Here is a 19,858-nt window from a genome sequence, read left to right on the forward strand (position 1 = left end):
ACTGAAGTAAAACCTAAATAGCAATATTACAAATAAAAAACCTATAACAAAATTACTAAAAATTAAACTAATGAAAACATAAAAATATTAAAGGTCCCGTTTTTCGTGGTTTTTTGAAGCTTTGATTGTGTTCATAGTGTGCAATATAACATGTGTTCATGTTTCGCGTGTAAAAAAACACAGTATTTTTCACATAATTTACTTATCTGTATACCGCTGTTTCCACTGTCATAAAAACAGGCTGATGACTTCCTTGTTCTATGAAGTCCCTCCTTCAGAAATACGTAACGAGTTCTGATTGTGTCAGCGGTTCCTGTGTTGTGATTCGACAGCTCTGAGCGCACCGTGCCCGGAAAGGTCACGCCTCTTACCATAACGTGGAGATGCAGGCGCTCAGTGTTATTGTAAACATGTCTTTAATTTTACCCTATCAATTTGAGCCGGAATCAGACCCGGTGATTGGACTGCGGGATGAAAATAACAGCGTTTCGACGACATGGCGACAAACACACTCTACAAACGCAACTCTTGTGTATTCCTGTGGGCGGAGGTTAGTCAAAAAACTGTTTTAGTGACATCATTAAAGAAGGAAGTAGAGGGATGTAGTCCAAACTGGCCGTTCGATGTAGGCGACTTCTGTTAAATAAAATATCTCGCTTGGCATTGAACTTTGAGCTTTAAAATTTTACAGATTTTATTTATACTCTAACAACAACATTACACACTAACTAAAGTTTGAAACATGGGATCACGAAGAACGGGACCTTTAAAGGGATACAATTCTGAACTACAGGGGAACTTTAATAAAAACTATAACAGTTTAAAAAAAAAAAAAAAAAGAAAAATACTAAAACAACACTGGTGCAAGATAATGTTTTCACAGCTCTTTCCACTCACCTCTGATTGACATTAGATTCCAAGTGTGCAAAGTCCTCAGAAACCTCTTTGGTTGTGTCCAGAAGGCTTTGTACATTGGCAAGGATCCCAGATTGGCTTAGGTCGGAACCAAGCTCGACAAATGATTTTAACTGACTTGACTCTTGGGCAACATCTGATCTCACCTCCTTTAATGAAAAAGAGACAAATGATGACACCTTCGGACATTGGCCAATAAACATAATCTTTATGTTTAATCGTAATCTTTACGTAATCTTTCAAAAAGTATGTAAATCTGTGGCCCAATTCTCTAACCTCTATGGTCTGTCTGTAGTCATCCACATTGCAGTCTGGTTGGCCTATTGGGCTGAGAGCCCTTTCTCGACTCTGTGTGAAGCTGCGGAGGTCTGCGCTCTGGCGCTCAAAGCTCTCCAACTTGGGCAAAAGTCCCCTCAACTCAGTCTCTCTTTCTGCTTGCTTGGCCTGGGCTGCTGTGTAGCGCTGACTCACGTCCTGCAGTGCCCCCTGCAGTCCGGATGCTGTCGATGCATCTGCAGACTTCAGTAGCTTGGACACAGAGTCCAAGGTGGCATCCACGCTTCCCTGCCTTGAAAGAAGCTCCTGACGTATTTTCTGTGTGGGAGGAGCGCCATGTTTATATAAAACATTTCCTAGTTAAAGATCTCTGATACTGATGATTATGATGGTACATTTAACAAAGTACCTGATTTTGTGTCAGGGCATCCTGAACTGCTTGAGCAGTGGGCTGGACTGCGCCAGGTGATAAAGGTAGGCCATCTAACCACTCCAACAGTGCTTTAAGCCCTTCCTGAACGCTGACTGATTGGGCAACAGCTGTTTGAAGCTGTGTGGCCCTCGCTGATACTGAATCAGACAGGGTTTCAAATCGCTTTTCCAGAGCATCTGAAATAACCAAAAGGAAGATTAAATTATAGGCAAAGAACAATATAAAGTGTGCAGGTTATTAGCACAAAATAAAATACAGATCAAGTCTTGCAATACTTCAAAGGGTTTATTTTGGAATAATGACTGTAAATTATACTTTCATAAAATACTTGACATCACTTTTGATTTACTGACAAATCAAAAACAAATTAAACATGCCATTGATTAAGTGTTGCTGTGTTGGGTTAGTTGGATGCTCAAAAAACAAAAAAACATGTGGTCTCAATCAGCTCCCTAGTTCAGCAGTCAGGGCATTAATCAGGGAGTCAGCCATTTTAAGGGCTTTCTCAATCTCAAAATCCTTCCAGTGCACTGAAACGTTCGCCCCCTAAAAGTCCCACAATGCACTGTGAAATCCTGGTAGCATCGATTCTCACTAAGATCCCTTAACAGAAGTTCTGAAGCGAAAAATAACACACAAGCCAATTCACCACACATAATGACACGATAGATGTTTGAAAAAACAAACTGTTATTTAATTATATTTCAACATAAACATACATCATACTGAACATAATTTAGCTAAAATGTATGACTGAATATTTCTTGTTTTGGTCACTATAGTGCCACTGTCTGGCTGACTGGGGCAAGGCTTTGCGACGCTGTATACTGGGAGAGTACTATCAACCCTCAAAGTTTCAGGTCACTAGGCCTTATGGTTTGGTCTGCCTGATCAGTTTAGTAGGCGGAATAATAATAATAATAATAATAATAATAATTCTTAAAATTACAATTGGGTTTTATAAAATATATTAAAATAGACAGCAGTTATTTTGAATGTTAAGATTCCACAATATTACTGTTTTAACTGTATTTCTGATCAAATAAATGCAGCCTTGGTAAGCATAAGAGACTTTTAAAAAAACGAAATCTAAAGACCCTAAACTTTTCAGTTGTAGTGTATGTTCGTTTTTTGGAAAGAATGAACCTAAGAAATGACACTCTTTTAAGTATATTATTTGCTGGTAGTGATAATGAAATTACCTGTAATATTGTTAATATCTGCATTTTTGAGAGTTGGGGACTCCTGACTGCTGACCAGATCTTTTCCTGCTCTCTTGACCTTCTCGAGCTGTACCGAACGCTCTGCCAACTCATCCTGCAACAGCTGAGAGAAGACAGCAAAAGAGAGAAAAAGCTGATTAATCAGGAGGATACCTAAGGGTATGAAAACAAAATTTTGCTTAGGTGATTATTTCCATTAGTTTATTCATCCACTAAAATGGTTAAAAAAAAAAAAAAAAATCCAACCTGTATAGTACTGAGAGTGTGCTGCAATGTCTGGGTGTCTGGTTGCTCGCCGCTGGGTTTAAACACACTCTGATTTTGCTCCTGTGTGCTCAGCCAGGAGTCTAAAGAACCAACTTCATCTTGGTAGTGTTGGTATTGCTCCAGGAGACCTGAGAGACGGGTGCCAAGTTCTGAGGACTGAAAGACAGAACACAAAACATTCAGCATGTCTTCAGTTCATTATGTGTCATTGCAGACTGAGAGAATTTGAGGCTCTGTTTTGTACCAACCTTGCTGTGTAATGAATTGTAGCGCTGTGTGGCATCTTGGAGCTTGTCGCTCACTAGCTGTCTGGTTTCCTCCAGAGCTGGATCAGGACTGCCCACCCTCTCTAGGGCCCCCTGGACAGAATCCAGAACCTTCTGACCAGAGATAGTCACAAAGCGCAGATCTGCTTTGTGACAGATGACGTCTTCTGCAAGCTGTAAATACAGAGAAACACATTCTTACTTTAGTATTTTATTTTCTCCCTGAAGTACATTTATAATGTTAGAAATCACCATCACTATATTTTGATACCTTTTTGTGCTCCTCTATCCTGTCTTTTAGGTCCTTTCCATCCGTTTCCCCTTCCCCAAGTGATCGTAGCTCTTGCTCACTCTGATCCAGCCATGTTCCCAGGTTCCCGTGCTCCTGCACAAACTTAGCAAACTCGTCTCTGAGGGCATCTGCCCGCCTCAGTCTGTCCTGACAGTTCTGGAGACGCTCCTGATGCTGATTCTGTAGTTGTTCCAGCTTTGCCCGCAAGCGTTGTTTCTCCTCTGGTGGCACACTGGAATCAGGTTGTTCCAGGAGGGAGCGGACAGACTGGGCCACCTGCTGAAGGTGAGTCTGTTGAGCTTGTAACTGCTGCAGCTCGGTCTGGTGCAATAAAGTAAAGCCAAAATGTCAAAGGGAAGACAGCACAGCAAACTTGACTGACTAAACTGAAATTCAAATGTTTAAAATTGGCTGAATATGCTTTAAAACTGACTTTAATATTGACATTAGAACAGACTAAAATTTACAACTGAATGAACATGCTTTGGAACTAATTTTAGAATTAATTCTCCAATTAAAACTCGAAACCCAAGTGAACTTCATTTACTACTCTAAAACGGACTGAACTTACTTTTTGAATGGAGTTACCATATTGGTAAAACTGAGAATTATTAATGTTGATTTAAGAATCTGACCTGAAGCATGTCACTGTGAGAATTCAGAGCATTCTCTTGTGGCACAGATGACGGGGTGTCAGTGACGGTGCTGCCAAGTGATGGCCTCTTTGAGTCGTCCAATGATGACAATTCTCTGAGCAGTGTGTCTATTCTTTCCTGTGTCTCCTGCATCTGCTCCTCTGCTTTAGCCTTGGGCAGAAGCAAAACATGACAATGAGTAAAAAAAAAAGAATACACGCTGACAAATATATTATATATACACACACACACACGTGTGTGAACAGCTTACTCTTTGTGTGTTCTGCTGCAGTGTTGTGACAATGGCAGTGTCTACTCGAGCCAGTGAGGAGTGGATTGACTTTGTAAGTGAGCTGTGCTGCTCCTTCATTTGTGAAAGAGCGCCCTGTAGTTTAGCTCTCTCTTCAGAACTCAGACTGTCACCACGGTCAGACAAGAACTCCTCCACTGAACGCATAGTCTCATTCAACAAGTCACTTTTGATCTGAAGGTCCTTCTCCACCTCCTATAGTACAGATAGTAACAATAAACCAAACATTAAAATTAAATTAAAAAAATACAATTAAGGTTTTGTGTAAAATAATGTGTAATTAACCCCCTTTTTGCCAGTAATCATACATTAATTTTGTGTAAACAGATGTGTCTTTTTCTCACCTTTAGCTCTCTTTGCTTCTGCTGTAACGTGCTGACATCATCTGACTCAACCCCAACTCTCTGATTTGCCAGGCTGCTGGCAGCACCAGCCAACCACATTGTGAGATTCTCTAGTTTTTCAGAGCATTCTGCCTTCTGCTGCTGCACAACCTATATCCCACCGTAAGAAAGGGGGTAAGAAAAGTAAGAAAAAAAAGTTTTGTATTTGATCTATTATAATCATAATTAAGTGCTCATCATATATATATTTTTTTAACCCCACCAAACTCTCACAATTGTAAATGTGCCAGGTTTCACACAAAGTAAACAATGTAGACTGGTTGAGCATGATGTGTCCAAAATCATCACACAAAGCACTCAAAAACACTCAACAGGCCAGTGAAGCAGAAAAATAACAAAGACCTTTGGACAAAATATAAAATATCTCAGCTGGATATTTTCCTCTCTAAAAACACAAGCAAGCTATACAGTGAGGCTACATTTAAATCGTAAGCCTTTTTCCAAATGTGTCTTCTGAGGCAATCTGCAAGAGCAAGGCAGACAGGTTAATACACACATGTTACCTTCATTCACACACAGCTAGCAAATTTAAGTTTGAAATGCAGGTGGCTACAGAACAGGGCTCAACAATAAGGAATTATGTTTATTTAAATAAGGCATAGTTATGGATAATGAGGTTTTGTCAAAACTGTGGCTTGTTATAGCCTTGAAACCATCAGTTAGAATGGATTGAGAATTATATACACATTCAAAACCATTAAGATTTTGCACTACATGGCATAATTTATTAAGTGGGAAGGTGAAGTATGAATATTGTGACAGAAAACAGAGTAAATGCACAGTATGTACTGTATAAGCAATGCATTTCCAATTTATTTTAGCTGTAACTTTTTCAGGTATTACTGCAAATTTAAAACATTTTTTGTTGTTGTAATTTCAGTAATTTCTAAATAAATATATATTATTTTATAAATAAATATATATTAAATTAAGATTTATTTTAAAAAAATATATTTTTCTTATCACATATAAAAATAAATTGCTAAAAATGCTAGTAAGGCAACTAAAAATTTAAACTACTGGCTTGCCTGGGCCAGCAAACAAGAGTCGTTATTGTGGAGTCCTGCAAAAGCATTATTGAAGCAAAAGATCAGCATTATAAGCAATACTGGCTCTATAAAATTAACCGAACAAGTAGAACATACTAAAAGTTACATGCATGTGAAGATTATTTTGATTTTAAAATGCAGCATTCGTGCTAACAAGTATTCATGCATGCATCAGTTAAGTGTTACCACAAATGTTCTGTTCTTAATGCATTATAAATTTTTCTTCATCTCAACTGAATGACTGTGAAAAATAAAATTGAATATTTTTGTTCTTAAAATGGCAGCACAAGCAGTTATTCATCTTTTTGCAAACCTCTCTATCCCTTTTAGTTTGTCTCTCTTTTTCCATTTTCTCTTCCTTTTCTTTTTCCATTTTCTCTTCTTTTTCTTTCTGTTCTTTCTTCATTCGTTCATTCTCTCTCGCCTGCTGAACCGTCAGTGCCTCAGCCCTGGCATGACTGAGACCAACGGCCTGGTGAAAGACCCTCTGTAGCTGCTCCAGCTGTCCAAGGAGATGCCTGCTCTGATCTGGAAGCAAGTCCTGAGCATGCTCAGAGATAAACACCTGAATATTGAATGCCACATTACTGACTTCATTGGATCGAGCAGCGAGAGAGTTCTGTATATGCTGTAGGGGGTAAAAAAAGAAAAATGAAAGATGTTATCAGTGTAACTATGAATGTAAATGTATGTAAATGCTAGATAAGATATTATCACTGTTGATGTTTTACCTGGCACAACTGTAGCTTACGAGTGATCTCTGCCATTGTCATTCCATCTACCCCTGTTTCTTCCTGCATTTGTGTCTCAGTTTCCTTAAGCCAGCTGAGAAGTTTGTTAATTTGCTCTTCTAAAGATTTCAGCTGACTGCTTACAGCTTCCTGCAAAAATATAAAAAAAAAAAAATCATACAAAGAGTTTTAAAAGAAACTGCATTGGCATGAAAAACTAAACTAAAATGTTAATGATTTTTTTCTTACGTTTTGTGCATCACGTTGTGCTTGTAACCCCTGCAAAGTATTCTTGGCAAGGTCCCTAGAGGCACTGTAAGCCCGGGCTAAGCTTCGCCCATCTTTGTTCAGGGCCATAAGCAGCTGAGGTGGAACATCCTGAGGGTGAGACTCCACTAACTGTGTGGCAGCTTTAATCTCCTTGTGCACTTCTGGTTCCAAGTCACTAATTTCCAGGAAAAGAGCCTGAAAAAAATAGTTCAATGAAAATACAGCCCTTGTTCGCTTAAACAACTTACTATATGACAAACATTTTGCTGTGATACAAAGCTTGTACCTCTGTCTGTCTGATTATGTCATCAAGTGCGGAGAGACTTCGACCAACAGACTGTTGTTGCTGCTGCTTAAGGCGGACCTCGATGTGTCTCACCATGGAGAGCAAGGCCACAATCTGTTGGTCATGCTCTAAGCACTCTTGGCGGGCAAGTGAGGACTGAAAAGAGAAGGAAAATTACTAAAAAGAATCAAGTAAAAAATATTTACAATAAACAACAAAAAAAAATCATCAAGAAAGATCTTTATTATTTACCTTGCTAGCTTTTGCAGTGTCCCTGCTTATTTGTTCAATATTTATTTGAATTTCTTCAGGTCGCTTCTCCACTAAACCCTCTGCATATTCCTCCACCTTTTCTTTCTGTGTGATATCAGACTTTGAGAGCACCTCCATAAAGGGAAGTCCAGAAATTTTACATTCTTGGATAGACGGTTCATCTGTGGCTTCATAATCACTGAAAGGGGGCTGCTTGTCTCTTTCTTGATGAACTTCATTGCTTACCTTCTTCATAGATGTTTTGGCAATTTGTAAAGGAGTATGCACCTCACTTGACAGAAGCTCCTTGGAGTCCTTCATTACTGGGATGTCAAGGACACATTTGAGGGATATTGATTTAGCAACTTCACTGTCAGTCACTGCAGTGCTTGCTGGCAAGGTCAATTCAATCTTAGGGTCTATCAACTTCTCATCTTCTGTATATAATGGCTCAATGCTTTGTTCTTCTGCTGTTCTTTCCTTGTTTTCCCCTTCTAAATTCTGGATTGGAACCAGCTCTTTCTGGTTTATATCCACAATGTCATCAGGGGTCTTTAAAGATGGAATATTCTGATTCATATCATCCCCACTTAATCCGGTGTTTGCATGCTTGTCATGTTGATCTTCCTGTTTTTGAAGCTGTGCTCTAGCTGTGGAGCATGCATCAGTTTCAGACCCAGGTAGAAGATCCTGTGCAATGTTTGGTGCTGACCTTTCAACCCTTTCTTTAATTTCTTGCCCTATTTGCTGTAGTTTATTTTCCTCCCTACTTTGAGGAGGCTTAATGCTGGTCTTTTCTACAAAAGTTTCCTCTAGGGTGGACATGTGGCGTTCTCCATTACTGGCTACTTGACGCATTGCTTCTAATTCTTCAGCAGCTTGTTTTTCAGTCACTCCTCTCTCAAACACCTTCCTAAGAATGCTTTCCTTAGCTTTCATCAAAAGTATTTCCTTCTGTGCCATTGCCTGGTTGGCTTTCTCAAGTTGCTTCACACTTTCTTTCTCATCTGGCTGACTGCTTTCAGGTTGAGCCTCAGGGATCACCGTCTTTTGCTCTTCATGAGTCTCATCATCTCTTTTCTCTTCTCCTTCAACAATAAACACTTGCTTAGCTTTTTTACTTTTGCTTTTCTTCTTCCTCTTTTTTTCTGATATCTCAGTGCCAAGGTCCTTAAATACCTCAATAGCTTCCCGACCCTGGTCTGTTTTTGTTGTAGTTGTGACACTATGCTGTGTTAGAGTCTTCTCTTTCTGTCTTGCATTGTTTTCATGATCAGACTCATGTTCAGGGGTCTTAGTTTCATTAGAAGTTCTATCCATCCCTATTTCCAAATCTTTGCCTTGCACATTCTCATCACTCTCTGGCACAGGTGCAATGCTACCACTTGCATGGGTTGCCTCTGATAACTGTACTTCGATCATTTTCTCTTTGTCATCTTTCATTATAGGCTTTTGACTAGTGATAAAGCCATCTTGTCCATCAACCTCTGCTTTTTCTGTAGGTGAAATTCTGGCTGAGGCGTCTGAAACTTGTGGCTTTTCAGCAATTTCCATTTTAGCTTGCTTACCATTTTTCCCTCTGCCTTTCTTCTTTCCTGGTACCTTAACTGTCTTTGTGGGTGTAGAAGCACAAGGATCCAATCCAGTCTTTTGCCTGTCCTTGATTTCCTCTGTTTTTAACACCAACTGATCTGCTTCTAGCTTAAAACTATGTCCTTCTATTTGCTCTATAGATGGGTTTTGTTCCTTGTTTTGCAAGCCAACATCACTGTCTGAGAAAATGACTTTAGAGGTTGCAGGCTCACTTTGTATCTCTGTCTCTCCTTTTGTTTGCTCTGTAGATGGGACTTGTTCCTTGCTGTTATCAGTGCTTTCTGAGAAAATATCCATAGAAATTGCAGATTCATTAACTGTCTCCCTCTGGATTTCTAGCTCTATGGTTTGGTCATGTGAAGTCATTGAGTTCTTAACTTCCATCTTTTGCCATTCTATCTCAGAAATCTCTTGGGGTTGTTTAGGGCTTTGGATTGGCGGTGATTTGATATCTTTGCTTTTTGTGGGCTTTATCTCTTTAATGGCCTGCTGAAGTCTTTTCTCTGCTTTCAAGGTAAATTCAGTCAGAACCTCCAAAGATGTATCATTTCGGTCCTGCATCACTGCATCAACCAATTTTGCCTTGCTTTCTGAATCAGGACAGACGTTATAAACTTCAGGCTCCTCTTTTTTTAGAAGATCTGCATCTTTTATATCAGCCTCTTTAAGATATGGTGATGGTGTCAGTATACTCAATAGATTTTTCTCAGGTAACATTTTATTAGGGCTGACCTGATCTAATACCATCTCAGGAACAAGAGGGCAAGGTGTTCCATTCGTTGAAGAGGCTGATATTTTCCTCTCACTTTCATCTACATGGCACATGTCGTGTTCAAGTTCTGCAGCCATTTCTGTTGAAATAAGCCCAAGTCCAATTGCCTCAGTGAGGCTGGGGACCTTTAGTCCACTGGCTGGATTGAGCAGCCCCCCCTTTAAGACTTGATTTGTTGCAATACATTTAGCCATGTCTTTATCAACTAAGCCTTTATTTATAGCCTCTGGAAGAGGTAAACGCTCTCCACTGTAAATGTTAATGATACCCCCTGTATCTGCTTGATTCTGCAATACTCTCGCTGCAGGTATGGGATCCACCTGACCTGCTTTAATTGCCTGTGGTAAGGTCATCATTTCATTAGTTTGTTTATGTGGAACACCCCTGAAAGGTCTCACTTCAAGAAACCTCTGCCCCGTCTCAATGTCAATTTTACCCTGGTTTATCAGCTCAGAGTAGGGCACAATATGAGCGTTATGAGGGTCCAACAATCCACTTTTCACACTGGGCAAGTCCATAGCTTTATTTGCCGTTTCACCATCTAGAAGGCCTTTAGAAACAGCCTCACTCAGAGTAAGCCTGCTTTTTGATGCATCATCATAAATGGAACCTGTAGATGCTTGAAGAAGTGAAGTGTCTGGATCTAAACTAAATGGTTCCTGGCCCTTGAAAACCTTTTCTAGTGCTTTTAACTTTGGAGCAATTGTGTGATCTATGAGTCCCAGGTCTAGTGCATCCACAACAGTGAGGCGAACACCAGAGCCATGATGCACAATGCCACCTTCTGCAATCTGCTGACTTAAAATCTTCTGAACCGTATCTTGACCAACTATGCCAATCTGAAGGGCTTGTTCCAGTGGGACAGGCTTTCTGTTTTTTGGGTCCACCACCCCTTTCATTTGTAACTGTAGTGCCAACTTGGTTTGCAATGCATTTGCATCTGAACATTTTCCCCGACATGACTTTTCCAATGCAAGAAGCTTCTCATTCCTACCCTCTTCAATCAACCCAAGGTTGGCTGCAAGAGTAACTGATACCTTCTTGTCTCTCTGCAGGTCAACTATTCCTCCTGACACGACCTGGGCTTCAAGGAGACGGTCAGCTGTATCGGAGTCCAACAGGCCTGCATCAGCAGCATCCTTTATTGAGCAGAGCCGACCATGCTCCACATCAATCACACCGGCTAAAATCTTTTCTGAATGAAATACACAGGTCATCAAGTCCTCATCCAACAGGCCTTCTTGCATCACATCCTCAACACTAAGAGACTTACAGGTATTAATATCCAGAAAACCACTGAAGAGACCAGCTTTTTCCATAAGCTTAACAGCAGTGTGCCCTGGAAGCAAACCCTGTGCCAGAGCTTCATCCAAGAGAACTTTTTGGCCACCTACAGTTACAAGACCACTTTGTTGCAGTTCCATAGCCATACTCTCAAGCTTCGCATCATCGTCACTTTGTTCCACAGACAAAGTCTGCATTTCTGAAGGGTCTAATTTCTCATCTTTATCAGGTTTATCAAACACGTCTTTATTTACCTCTTGTTCAACCATTTTCTTTAGTTCCTCTGACTGTTTTGCAGTCTTGGCTTCATCTGATTTGACATTTAGCTGATCGTATTGTACTAATTTTACAGTATCTTCGATTGAAGAATGTGCACTGCTTTCATCAATGTCAAACATTTTTTGCTCAGATTTTTCGAGAAATATCCCACTACTCTCTGCTTGTTCCAGCTCAAGTGTTTTCTTAGATTCATTTCGTGTTGAATCTCCAAATTGATTTTGAGAGAGCGTCCCGTTATCTGATACAGTCTGTTGTAGGGTTGAGCTTGTATGCAAAGGCACTATTAAGGTTTGTCCTGTGCCTGTCGAGGGTGCAAGATGCTCCTCTGTACTTTTTATAGTCTTATCCATATCTGTCTTCTTGCTGGCAATTTGTCTTGTTTTAATCTTGGGTTCTTCATATTGATCAGATGACACAACTTTCTTTTGCCAGTATTCAACTTGTGAAGGCTCTATAAAGGCTTTTTCTGTGCCTGTCAAGGTTGGAAGTTCTTCCTTGGATTCTTTTATAGTCTCACCCATTTCAGTGTTCTTCCAGTCAATTTCATCTTTTTTAATCTTAGGTTTATCACATTTTCCTGATGGCATAACTTTCTCTTGCCAGACCTCCATTAAATTTCCCTCTGTGCATGTCAAGGGTGCAAGATCTTCCTCTGCTCTTTCTATTCTCTCACCCATACCAGTGTTCTTCCAGGCAATTTTACCTTCTATAATCATTGGTTCTTCGTATTGTCCTGATGATAGAACTTTCTCTTGCCAAACAACTTCTTGTGTAGACTCTATAAATGCTCTTTCTGAGCCTGTCAAAGCTGCAACATCTTCCTCTCGTCTTTCTATTGTCTCACCCAAGTAAGTCTTGCTGGCAGTTTCATCTTTTTTGATCTTGGGATCATCATAATGTCCTGATGACAGAACTTTCATTTTTAAGTTCTCTTTATGTAAAGGCTCTATAAAAGCTCTGGCTGCTCCTGTCAAGGGTGCAAGATCTTCCGTTGCTCTTTCTAATGTTTCACTCTGTATTTCAGTGTCCATGCAAGCAATTTTACCTTTTAACAACTTGGGTTTATCATGTCCTCCTGGTGACAGAACTTTCTCTTGCCAGTCCTCTTTATGTGAAGGCACTATAAATGGTCTGTCTTTAACTGCCAAGTGTGGAAAATCTTCCTCTGCTCTTTTGACAGTGTCAACCACATCAGCCTTATTGCTCTCAATTTCATCTTTTTTCATTTTTGGTTCTTTATATTCTCTTGATGATAGAACTTTCTCTTGCCAAACCTCTGCTTGTGAAGGTTCTATAAAAACTCTGTCTGTGCCTGTCAAGCATGCAATATCTTCCCCTGTTCCTTCTATAGTCTTACCCATGTCAGTGTTCTTGCTATCAATGTCATCATTTACATCTACATAGTCTCTCGATGACAAAACTTTTTCTTGCTGAATTGCTTCATTTGAAGGCTCTATTAAGGCTCTGTTTGTTTCTGTCAGCAGTGCAAGATCTTCTTCTGTTCTTTCTATTGTCTCTCCTATATCAGCAATCTTGCAGGCAATTTTACCTTTTATCTTGGGTTGTCCATACTCTTCTGAAGACAGAAATTTCTCTTGCAAAACCAAAGGCTCTATAAAGTTTCTTTCACTGACCACCAAGGGTGCAAGATCTTCCCCTGCCATTTCTACAGTCTCTTCCATATAGGGGTCCATGCAGGCAGTTTTATATTGCATAATTTTTGGTTCTACAATTTCTTCCAAATCCTCTTCAATCCCACTCATGGCTATGCTGGCCATTGTAACTCTAATGTTGTCAGAGATTTTGTGTTGAACTGGTCTGTCTAGGTTTGCGGTTTTAACATTTTCACATAGTAGTTCTACCAATTTTGGTTCTAGTAGAACTAGGCGTTCTCCTGAGTGAGCATCAATGTAGCTGTGCGTCATCACTTGAGTGATAAGGTGGTTTTGAAACTGCTCTTCTGACCAGCCTTCCTCTGTGATAGAAAAGTCATAATTGATATCTGCATGTGAGGCAGGGGGTGATGAAGAATAGATAGATCCTGAACTCAATCGCTTCATATATGAGGAACTTGACTGAATCACATTGGGAAAGACATCTGGAACCTGGGTCTGTTTTAGGATCTCCACTGCCTGAGGATGAAGTATCTTCTCAGCTTGATGCAGAGGGACCACCTGTCCACTCTCAGGCAGATATACTGCACCAACAGAATGACGTTTTCTCAGGGCTTTTGCAGCAAGCTCTCTATTGACAACACCCTGCTGAAGTGCCTCACATACAGGAAGCAGCTCTCCTGATTCTGGCCACAGTATTGCCATAAAAGACTGAAGAGATTCCAGTACACGTAAGGCTATGCGTGGAGAGAGAAGGTCTCTTTGTATGGCCTCATCCAGCTCTAGACGGTCCCCACTTACTGGATCTATTATTCCCCCTGCTTGAAGCTGTCGTGTCATGAGGGTGCAGGCCAAGTCTTGATCCATCAGGCCATGCCGGACAGCCTCATTAACAGTCATTCTGTGTCCTGACCGGGGGTCTGTGATACCTCCAGCAAACAACTGAGCCTCCAGAAGTCGAGCTGTGACATTACGGTCGATGAGCCCCTCCTGAACAGCACGGAATATTCCCACCTTTCTGCCAGAACATAAACAGACAGTTCCACCTGGTTTTTGTTTAACTGGAAAAAAGCGCAGACCTGTCTCCTGATTGAGAACACAACGCTGTTGAAAGTCAACCAGACTTAGTTTTTCTGCTGTATTTGGATCAATAAGTTCTCGTCTGTGAAGACAGGACTCCAGCTTTCGACAAAGATCGTTGGATAGCAATCCCTTCTGCCTTGCATTATCCAGGCTGATCATTTCTCCATTGGAACCAACCTTCAGGCCGCCTGTGCTTAACTGCAGCTCAAGTATACGGAGCCCCACCAGCTCCTTTATGACACCTTCTTTCACAGCAGTGGCTACTGGTAATAATTCCTGACCCTCTACAAATTTTGCTGTGTTGACAAGACAAAGGGCAGTCTCTAACTCTTCCAGTGATTGGTAGGTATGTTTATCAATCAAACCATTGGAAAGACCCTTATCTAATGACAGGTAATCAGGGGAGTCAGGCTGAAATAGACCCCCCATGACAACCTGTGCCTCTAACAGTACATGACAGGTGTCTTGATCTATGAGGCCATGCTGTGCTGCCTGAAAAACTGGAAAGGTTTCCATGGTGCCAAGGTCAATTACTCCAGCGATGACTTCTTGATCCTATGGAAAGATAAAAATCATAATTTTAAGAATGGTTCCTATTTAATCTTTGTATTCACAGATTAACTAGGAGGGAAAGAGAAATGCCCACCACCATATTTGGAGTAACTTAAGTCAACATAAGAAGCAATTATTATCTTGATACTAACATTCATGCATTTATTCATGAGTATAAAGAAAAATGTACAAAAATTCCAGGTATAATTTATTTAAATTTACTATACACAAAAAACATGGCAGCACAGCATTGCAGTGTGCAAAAAATACGCAAAAATGCACAAACTAAACGCTAAAAAAACACAAGAGGCCAAAGAAAAGAGAAAACAGACAGAAATCTTAAGGACATATTGCTAGATCAGAAAGAAAGCAGCAGTAAGAGAGAAAGCAAGCACTACTTACCATGTGGGGTGATTTGCATACACACTGATAGGCCGAGGGTTCGGCGGTTTGAGGTGCAATAGGGTGAGAAGCCGGATGTTAGCGATCTGCATGCCACACTCCAGCTGCCTGAAATGCTGCCCGGGACTGACTAACAGACTATTTTCATACCTCTATTAGCTATTTTCATATGCATTGTTTTTTAAAATAAGTTTTGAAACTTACCTATGAATGTGATCTTGGTTGGTAAATACACTTTTTTAACTACTAATCAACTAAGGATAATCCTGCATTCCGATTAACAGTTTTTTCTTACTCCCAATTCTGAGGTGATGTCTTACATTTTCTCCCGGCAGCTGTTAGTGATTTTGAAGCAAAATGCTTATTAAATTTCACAAAGAACTACAGTATTAAACACATGGACTGAAAACAGACAATATCACACATACAGACACACAAACAAACAAACAAACATATAGCTGTGATCTGGACACATCATGCTCAAACAGTGAGGTGGAGGTTTAGCTGGCTTTTTGTGCTCAGTCTATACCAATCCCTAGGAAAATATTTCAAACACTGCTTTCTTATGAATCTATCTTGTTTATATCTTTAACTTTTGGCCATTCAAACACAAACACACCATAGTACACACAGTAATCACTACTGATGCATGTATGAGTGCACAGTTTTTGTAGCTGCATATGCCAAAAAAACAATATGAATGTCATGATATTTATGCCTTTACATTTACATGTTTATCTGTGCTTTATTCAAATGAAATGTAAAAAAAAAAAAAAAAAAAAAAAAGCTAATCTACAATTTGGATAATCTACAATGGACACTAAAGTGGCTATGAAAGCTGTTTCTGATGCCAAAAAGCTATTAATCACACTATTCTACTCTAATGAGCTGATGAGTTGCGTTTAAGCAGATGTGCTTGATTAATATGAAAAATAAAGATGGTGTGGGTGACATGATATCAGGCATGTTGTATAAAATGGGAATTATTTCACACCATGCTATTAATATTTTATAACTGTTAAATAAGACAATGTCTGTGAGATGTATGAACATGGTGATGAAGGTTAAACCACACGTGACAGGCAACACAAAAAACACAAAAATGATTCACTCGCTCTAGCTCACACATACTGTACACACAGCTATAGCATGTCACTAGCACACTGACAATACTTGACCGTAACAAAGAACACTATTAAAAGCAATATATTTCAGAAGCATTGTTTCAAGACACGCTTTTTGCTGTTGAAGCTCGCTTTGGCAAAGTTGAACACTGCTGCCAATGGTGACTTCCCCTTGGTCATCTAACTTTACCTTGTGCTTCTCCTCTTTGGCCAGCTGCTCCTCCAGTTTTTGCAACTGTGCAGCAGAACTGTCACACAGTTGAGTGTAGGCAGCTGTCAGCTCATCCAGCTGGGAGACAACCTGGGCACGCTCTTCAGAAGACAGCCTAAAGATATATATGCTTCATTAATAAAAATGTGTGGTTGTGTTTGAGTAAGTGCATGATTAACATTTACTGGTCCTGAGGTGGCTGTGAACTTATAGTGCAGCTGTTCACAAACTATGGTACAAAAAGCACCCCCAAGTGGCCAATGTTGTTATTGTAACTAAAACTATTACAAATCCTATTTGTTAATTGAAATAAAGCTGGAAAAATATAAATAAATAAATATAGATTATAAAAATAGTATATTATATTTGATTAAAATGTTTTTAAATAAGGCAAATAATAATAGTGCAATAATATAATTGCATAATTAATTGCAATAATATTCTAAAAGAAACTAAAATTAAAATAATATTAAAACTGAAAACATAAAAATAAAATCCAATGCAAAATATTAATAAAACTATAACATACCAAAATAACATTGCAAGTGGCACACAACTGAATACTAAAATATTTTCTTCAAATCCAAAGTCAAATAAACACATCTTTACTTATATAAAAAAGACATTTATTACATTTTATGAAAATGTATTTCCCATGTATATTTTATTTCTAATTTCTTAACCATTTACTATTTTTTTTCAATGCAAAGCCCTGTCTTAAGTTAAAAGGGTCTGAGTAGGCTACTTTCTCATTCTTCTTTATTCCACTGCAATTTCTGACAGGCTATTTCTTCTTGTATCAATTTAAAAAAAAAAAAAAAAAAAAAAAAAAATATATATATATATATATATATATATATATATATATATATATATATATATATATATATATATATATATATATATATATATATATAAGACTAAGTTTAATAAGACTAAAAAAGTTTTAATCTTAAGATCTTAAGAAAAAAGTTTTCTTGTAGTTGTTGCAAATATGACCTGAAATAAATTAGTACTCTCTGACATTGACTGATCTGACTTGGTAGCATTTAGCATGAAATGTCTGAGAACTGCTGTCTGAATGTGTTGAAGATCATATAGGGACTTACTTGCTGGCCTGCTTTGACATCAGGAAGACTTGGGTGCTCCTGATAGCTTCAGCAACTTCCTCTTTTTTAGCTGCTAACTGCTCACTAATGGCCTAGAAGTGAGACAGAAACAGTATTTTTAGAGCCATATACAATCTTACTCCATGCACTACTGCTTGTAGAGTGCCTAAAATATATATAATATTCTACTAGTTAACACTCTAATCTTACCTGCTGTGCAGTAAGTGATGGCTCAGCTGATCTGCCAGCACGCTCCTGTAGGCCCTTGACCCAGCCAAGCAGCTCTGAGACCTGCCCCACTCGTGCCTGCCTCTCCTCTTCCACCTCTTTCTGTACCACAAAGGGGAAACATTTTCATGTACCATACATCAGATGATGAACCCTGATGTTGTCTTTATTATGCACATACTTGTAGGCATTTATATGTGCAAATATACAAAAGGTAAAAATCAAAGCTGAAAGTAGGAGGCTTAGAAAAGCATGATAACACACCTCTTCCTCCTCCAGTCGTCGTAGTGCATCACTAATATACTTGACATGTTGCGTTGTCAGGGTCACCAGAGCTGTGTAGCGTGTGCGTAAATCCATAAACTAGAAAAATGTCAATAAAGCATTTAAAGTCAACACAAAAACCGACATAACCATCAAATTAATGTCCTTGTTTCCCTGTATTTACCTCCTGTGTGATGACATCTGATGAAGAGTGCATCCTCCTCCTTTTTACAGGGGACTTCTGGGTTGATTCAACAAAAGCTCTGAACGTCATAAGTTGGAGTTCATAGTCCTAATGCACACATAGAAACAGGGTTATTATAGTTAACTAAAATTATTAAAAACACTACTGTTAATTGAAATAAAGCTGAAATAAAATATAATATAAATATAAGTTACTTAAAACTTATATTAAATAAAAAATTGAAATGTTGCCTTGGCAATAAACTGAAATAAGTTTAAGTTCAAGCACTAAAATTATTAAAGGAATAATTCACTTTCAAACAAAAATTACCCCAAGCTTTACTCACCCTCAAGCCATGCTAGGTGCATTTGTCTTTCTTCTTTCTGATGAACACAATCGGAGTTATATTAATAAATATCCTGACGGATCCGAGCTTTATAATGGCAGTGAGTGGGATCAACATGTATGAGCTGAAGAAAGTGCCTTCATCCACATCCATCCATCATAAACATTCCACATGGCTCCGGGGGGGGGGGGGGATAATAAAGACCTTCAGAAGTGAAACGATGCATTTGTGTAAAAAAAAAAAAAAAAAATCATTTTTTATTAAGTTATGAAGTAAAACATCTAGCTTCCGCCAGACCGCCTTTCGAAAAAAAAAATGGAACTGGTGTAGCTTCCGTTAAGCTTTTTCTGTAAGCTGAATAGCGTAGCTATTCACTGAGTAGCGTAAGCATTTTGAACTGCGAGAGTTTTACATTTTCTTCATAAGTAGAGTACGGAAGGCGGTCTGACAGAAGCTAGATATTTTACTTCAAAACTTATTAAATAAAGATTTTTTTTTTCTTTTTTTTACACTTCAGAAGGCCTTTATTAACCCCCCGGAGCTGTGTGGAATATGTTTATGATGGATGGATGTGGATGGATGCACTTTCTTCAGCTTTGTGCTCGTTGATCCCACTCACTGCCATTATAAAGCTCAGATATGTCAGGATATTTATTAATATAACTCAGATTGTGTTCATCAGAAAGAAGAAAGTCATACACCTAGGATAGCTTGAAGGCGAGTAAAGCTTGGGGTAATTTTCATTTGAAAGTGAACTAATCCTTTAACTGGAAATAAATAAAAAGTAAAACTAAACTAATACTGGGGAAAAAAAACTAAATAAATAATTTAAAAAAATAATAAAATGACAAAAGCACAATGAAATTACTAAAAATTAAACAAACTAGCATGAAAACTAAAAATAAAATCAGAATAAAAAATAAAAATAAAATCTCATTCAAAATAGTAACAAAACTAAAATAAATCTAAAATAATACTGCTTTTTTGTGAACCAAGTGTTTATGTTTCCATTTCTCCATAATGACTGCCAGTAAGCAGTAGCCGACACTGGTCAGTGGTGCTTACCTTAACAGCAGCGCAGTATTGTTTAGAGTACGTCTGGCACTCATCCAGTTTGACCTGGTTCTGTTCGATCTCAACCACCAAGGCCTGCAGGAGAACAGATACTCAAATCAAACACTGATTTGTTTTGCAACACTTGGAAG

At 38.8% G+C, this 19,858-nt stretch overlaps 1 protein-coding gene across 31 annotated transcripts in view; it reads right to left on the reverse strand.

Moving 5' to 3' along the window:
• Nucleotides 1-19,858, reverse strand: part of macf1a (microtubule actin crosslinking factor 1a) — a 194,465-nt gene that overhangs the window by 59,163 nt on the left and 115,444 nt on the right. For 30 of the 31 annotated variants that reach the window (XM_048201459.1, XM_048201458.1, XM_048201467.1 and 27 more), the window contains 21 exons: nucleotides 19,719-19,802; nucleotides 18,308-18,415; nucleotides 18,124-18,222; nucleotides 17,842-17,961; nucleotides 17,632-17,723; nucleotides 16,502-16,637; nucleotides 7,610-14,788; nucleotides 7,358-7,513; nucleotides 7,051-7,266; nucleotides 6,802-6,951; nucleotides 6,384-6,698; nucleotides 4,962-5,111; nucleotides 4,579-4,812; nucleotides 4,308-4,478; nucleotides 3,652-3,993; nucleotides 3,363-3,554; nucleotides 3,094-3,270; nucleotides 2,827-2,950; nucleotides 1,601-1,800; nucleotides 1,192-1,509; nucleotides 898-1,064 (listed from right to left, as the gene is read on the reverse strand). In XM_048201459.1, the coding sequence (XP_048057416.1) occupies nucleotides 898-1,064; nucleotides 1,192-1,509; nucleotides 1,601-1,800; nucleotides 2,827-2,950; nucleotides 3,094-3,270; nucleotides 3,363-3,554; nucleotides 3,652-3,993; nucleotides 4,308-4,478; nucleotides 4,579-4,812; nucleotides 4,962-5,111; nucleotides 6,384-6,698; nucleotides 6,802-6,951; nucleotides 7,051-7,266; nucleotides 7,358-7,513; nucleotides 7,610-14,788; nucleotides 16,502-16,637; nucleotides 17,632-17,723; nucleotides 17,842-17,961; nucleotides 18,124-18,222; nucleotides 18,308-18,415; nucleotides 19,719-19,802 (10,730 nt within the window). The remainder of the gene's footprint in view (nucleotides 1-897; nucleotides 1,065-1,191; nucleotides 1,510-1,600; nucleotides 1,801-2,826; nucleotides 2,951-3,093; nucleotides 3,271-3,362; nucleotides 3,555-3,651; nucleotides 3,994-4,307; nucleotides 4,479-4,578; nucleotides 4,813-4,961; nucleotides 5,112-6,383; nucleotides 6,699-6,801; nucleotides 6,952-7,050; nucleotides 7,267-7,357; nucleotides 7,514-7,609; nucleotides 14,789-16,501; nucleotides 16,638-17,631; nucleotides 17,724-17,841; nucleotides 17,962-18,123; nucleotides 18,223-18,307; nucleotides 18,416-19,718; nucleotides 19,803-19,858) is intronic. The other variant, XM_048201462.1, reaches the window with a different exon arrangement.

Source organism: Megalobrama amblycephala, linkage group LG9, assembly GCF_018812025.1.
Source record: "Megalobrama amblycephala isolate DHTTF-2021 linkage group LG9, ASM1881202v1, whole genome shotgun sequence".
Classification (NCBI taxonomy): domain Eukaryota; kingdom Metazoa; phylum Chordata; class Actinopteri; order Cypriniformes; family Xenocyprididae; genus Megalobrama; species Megalobrama amblycephala.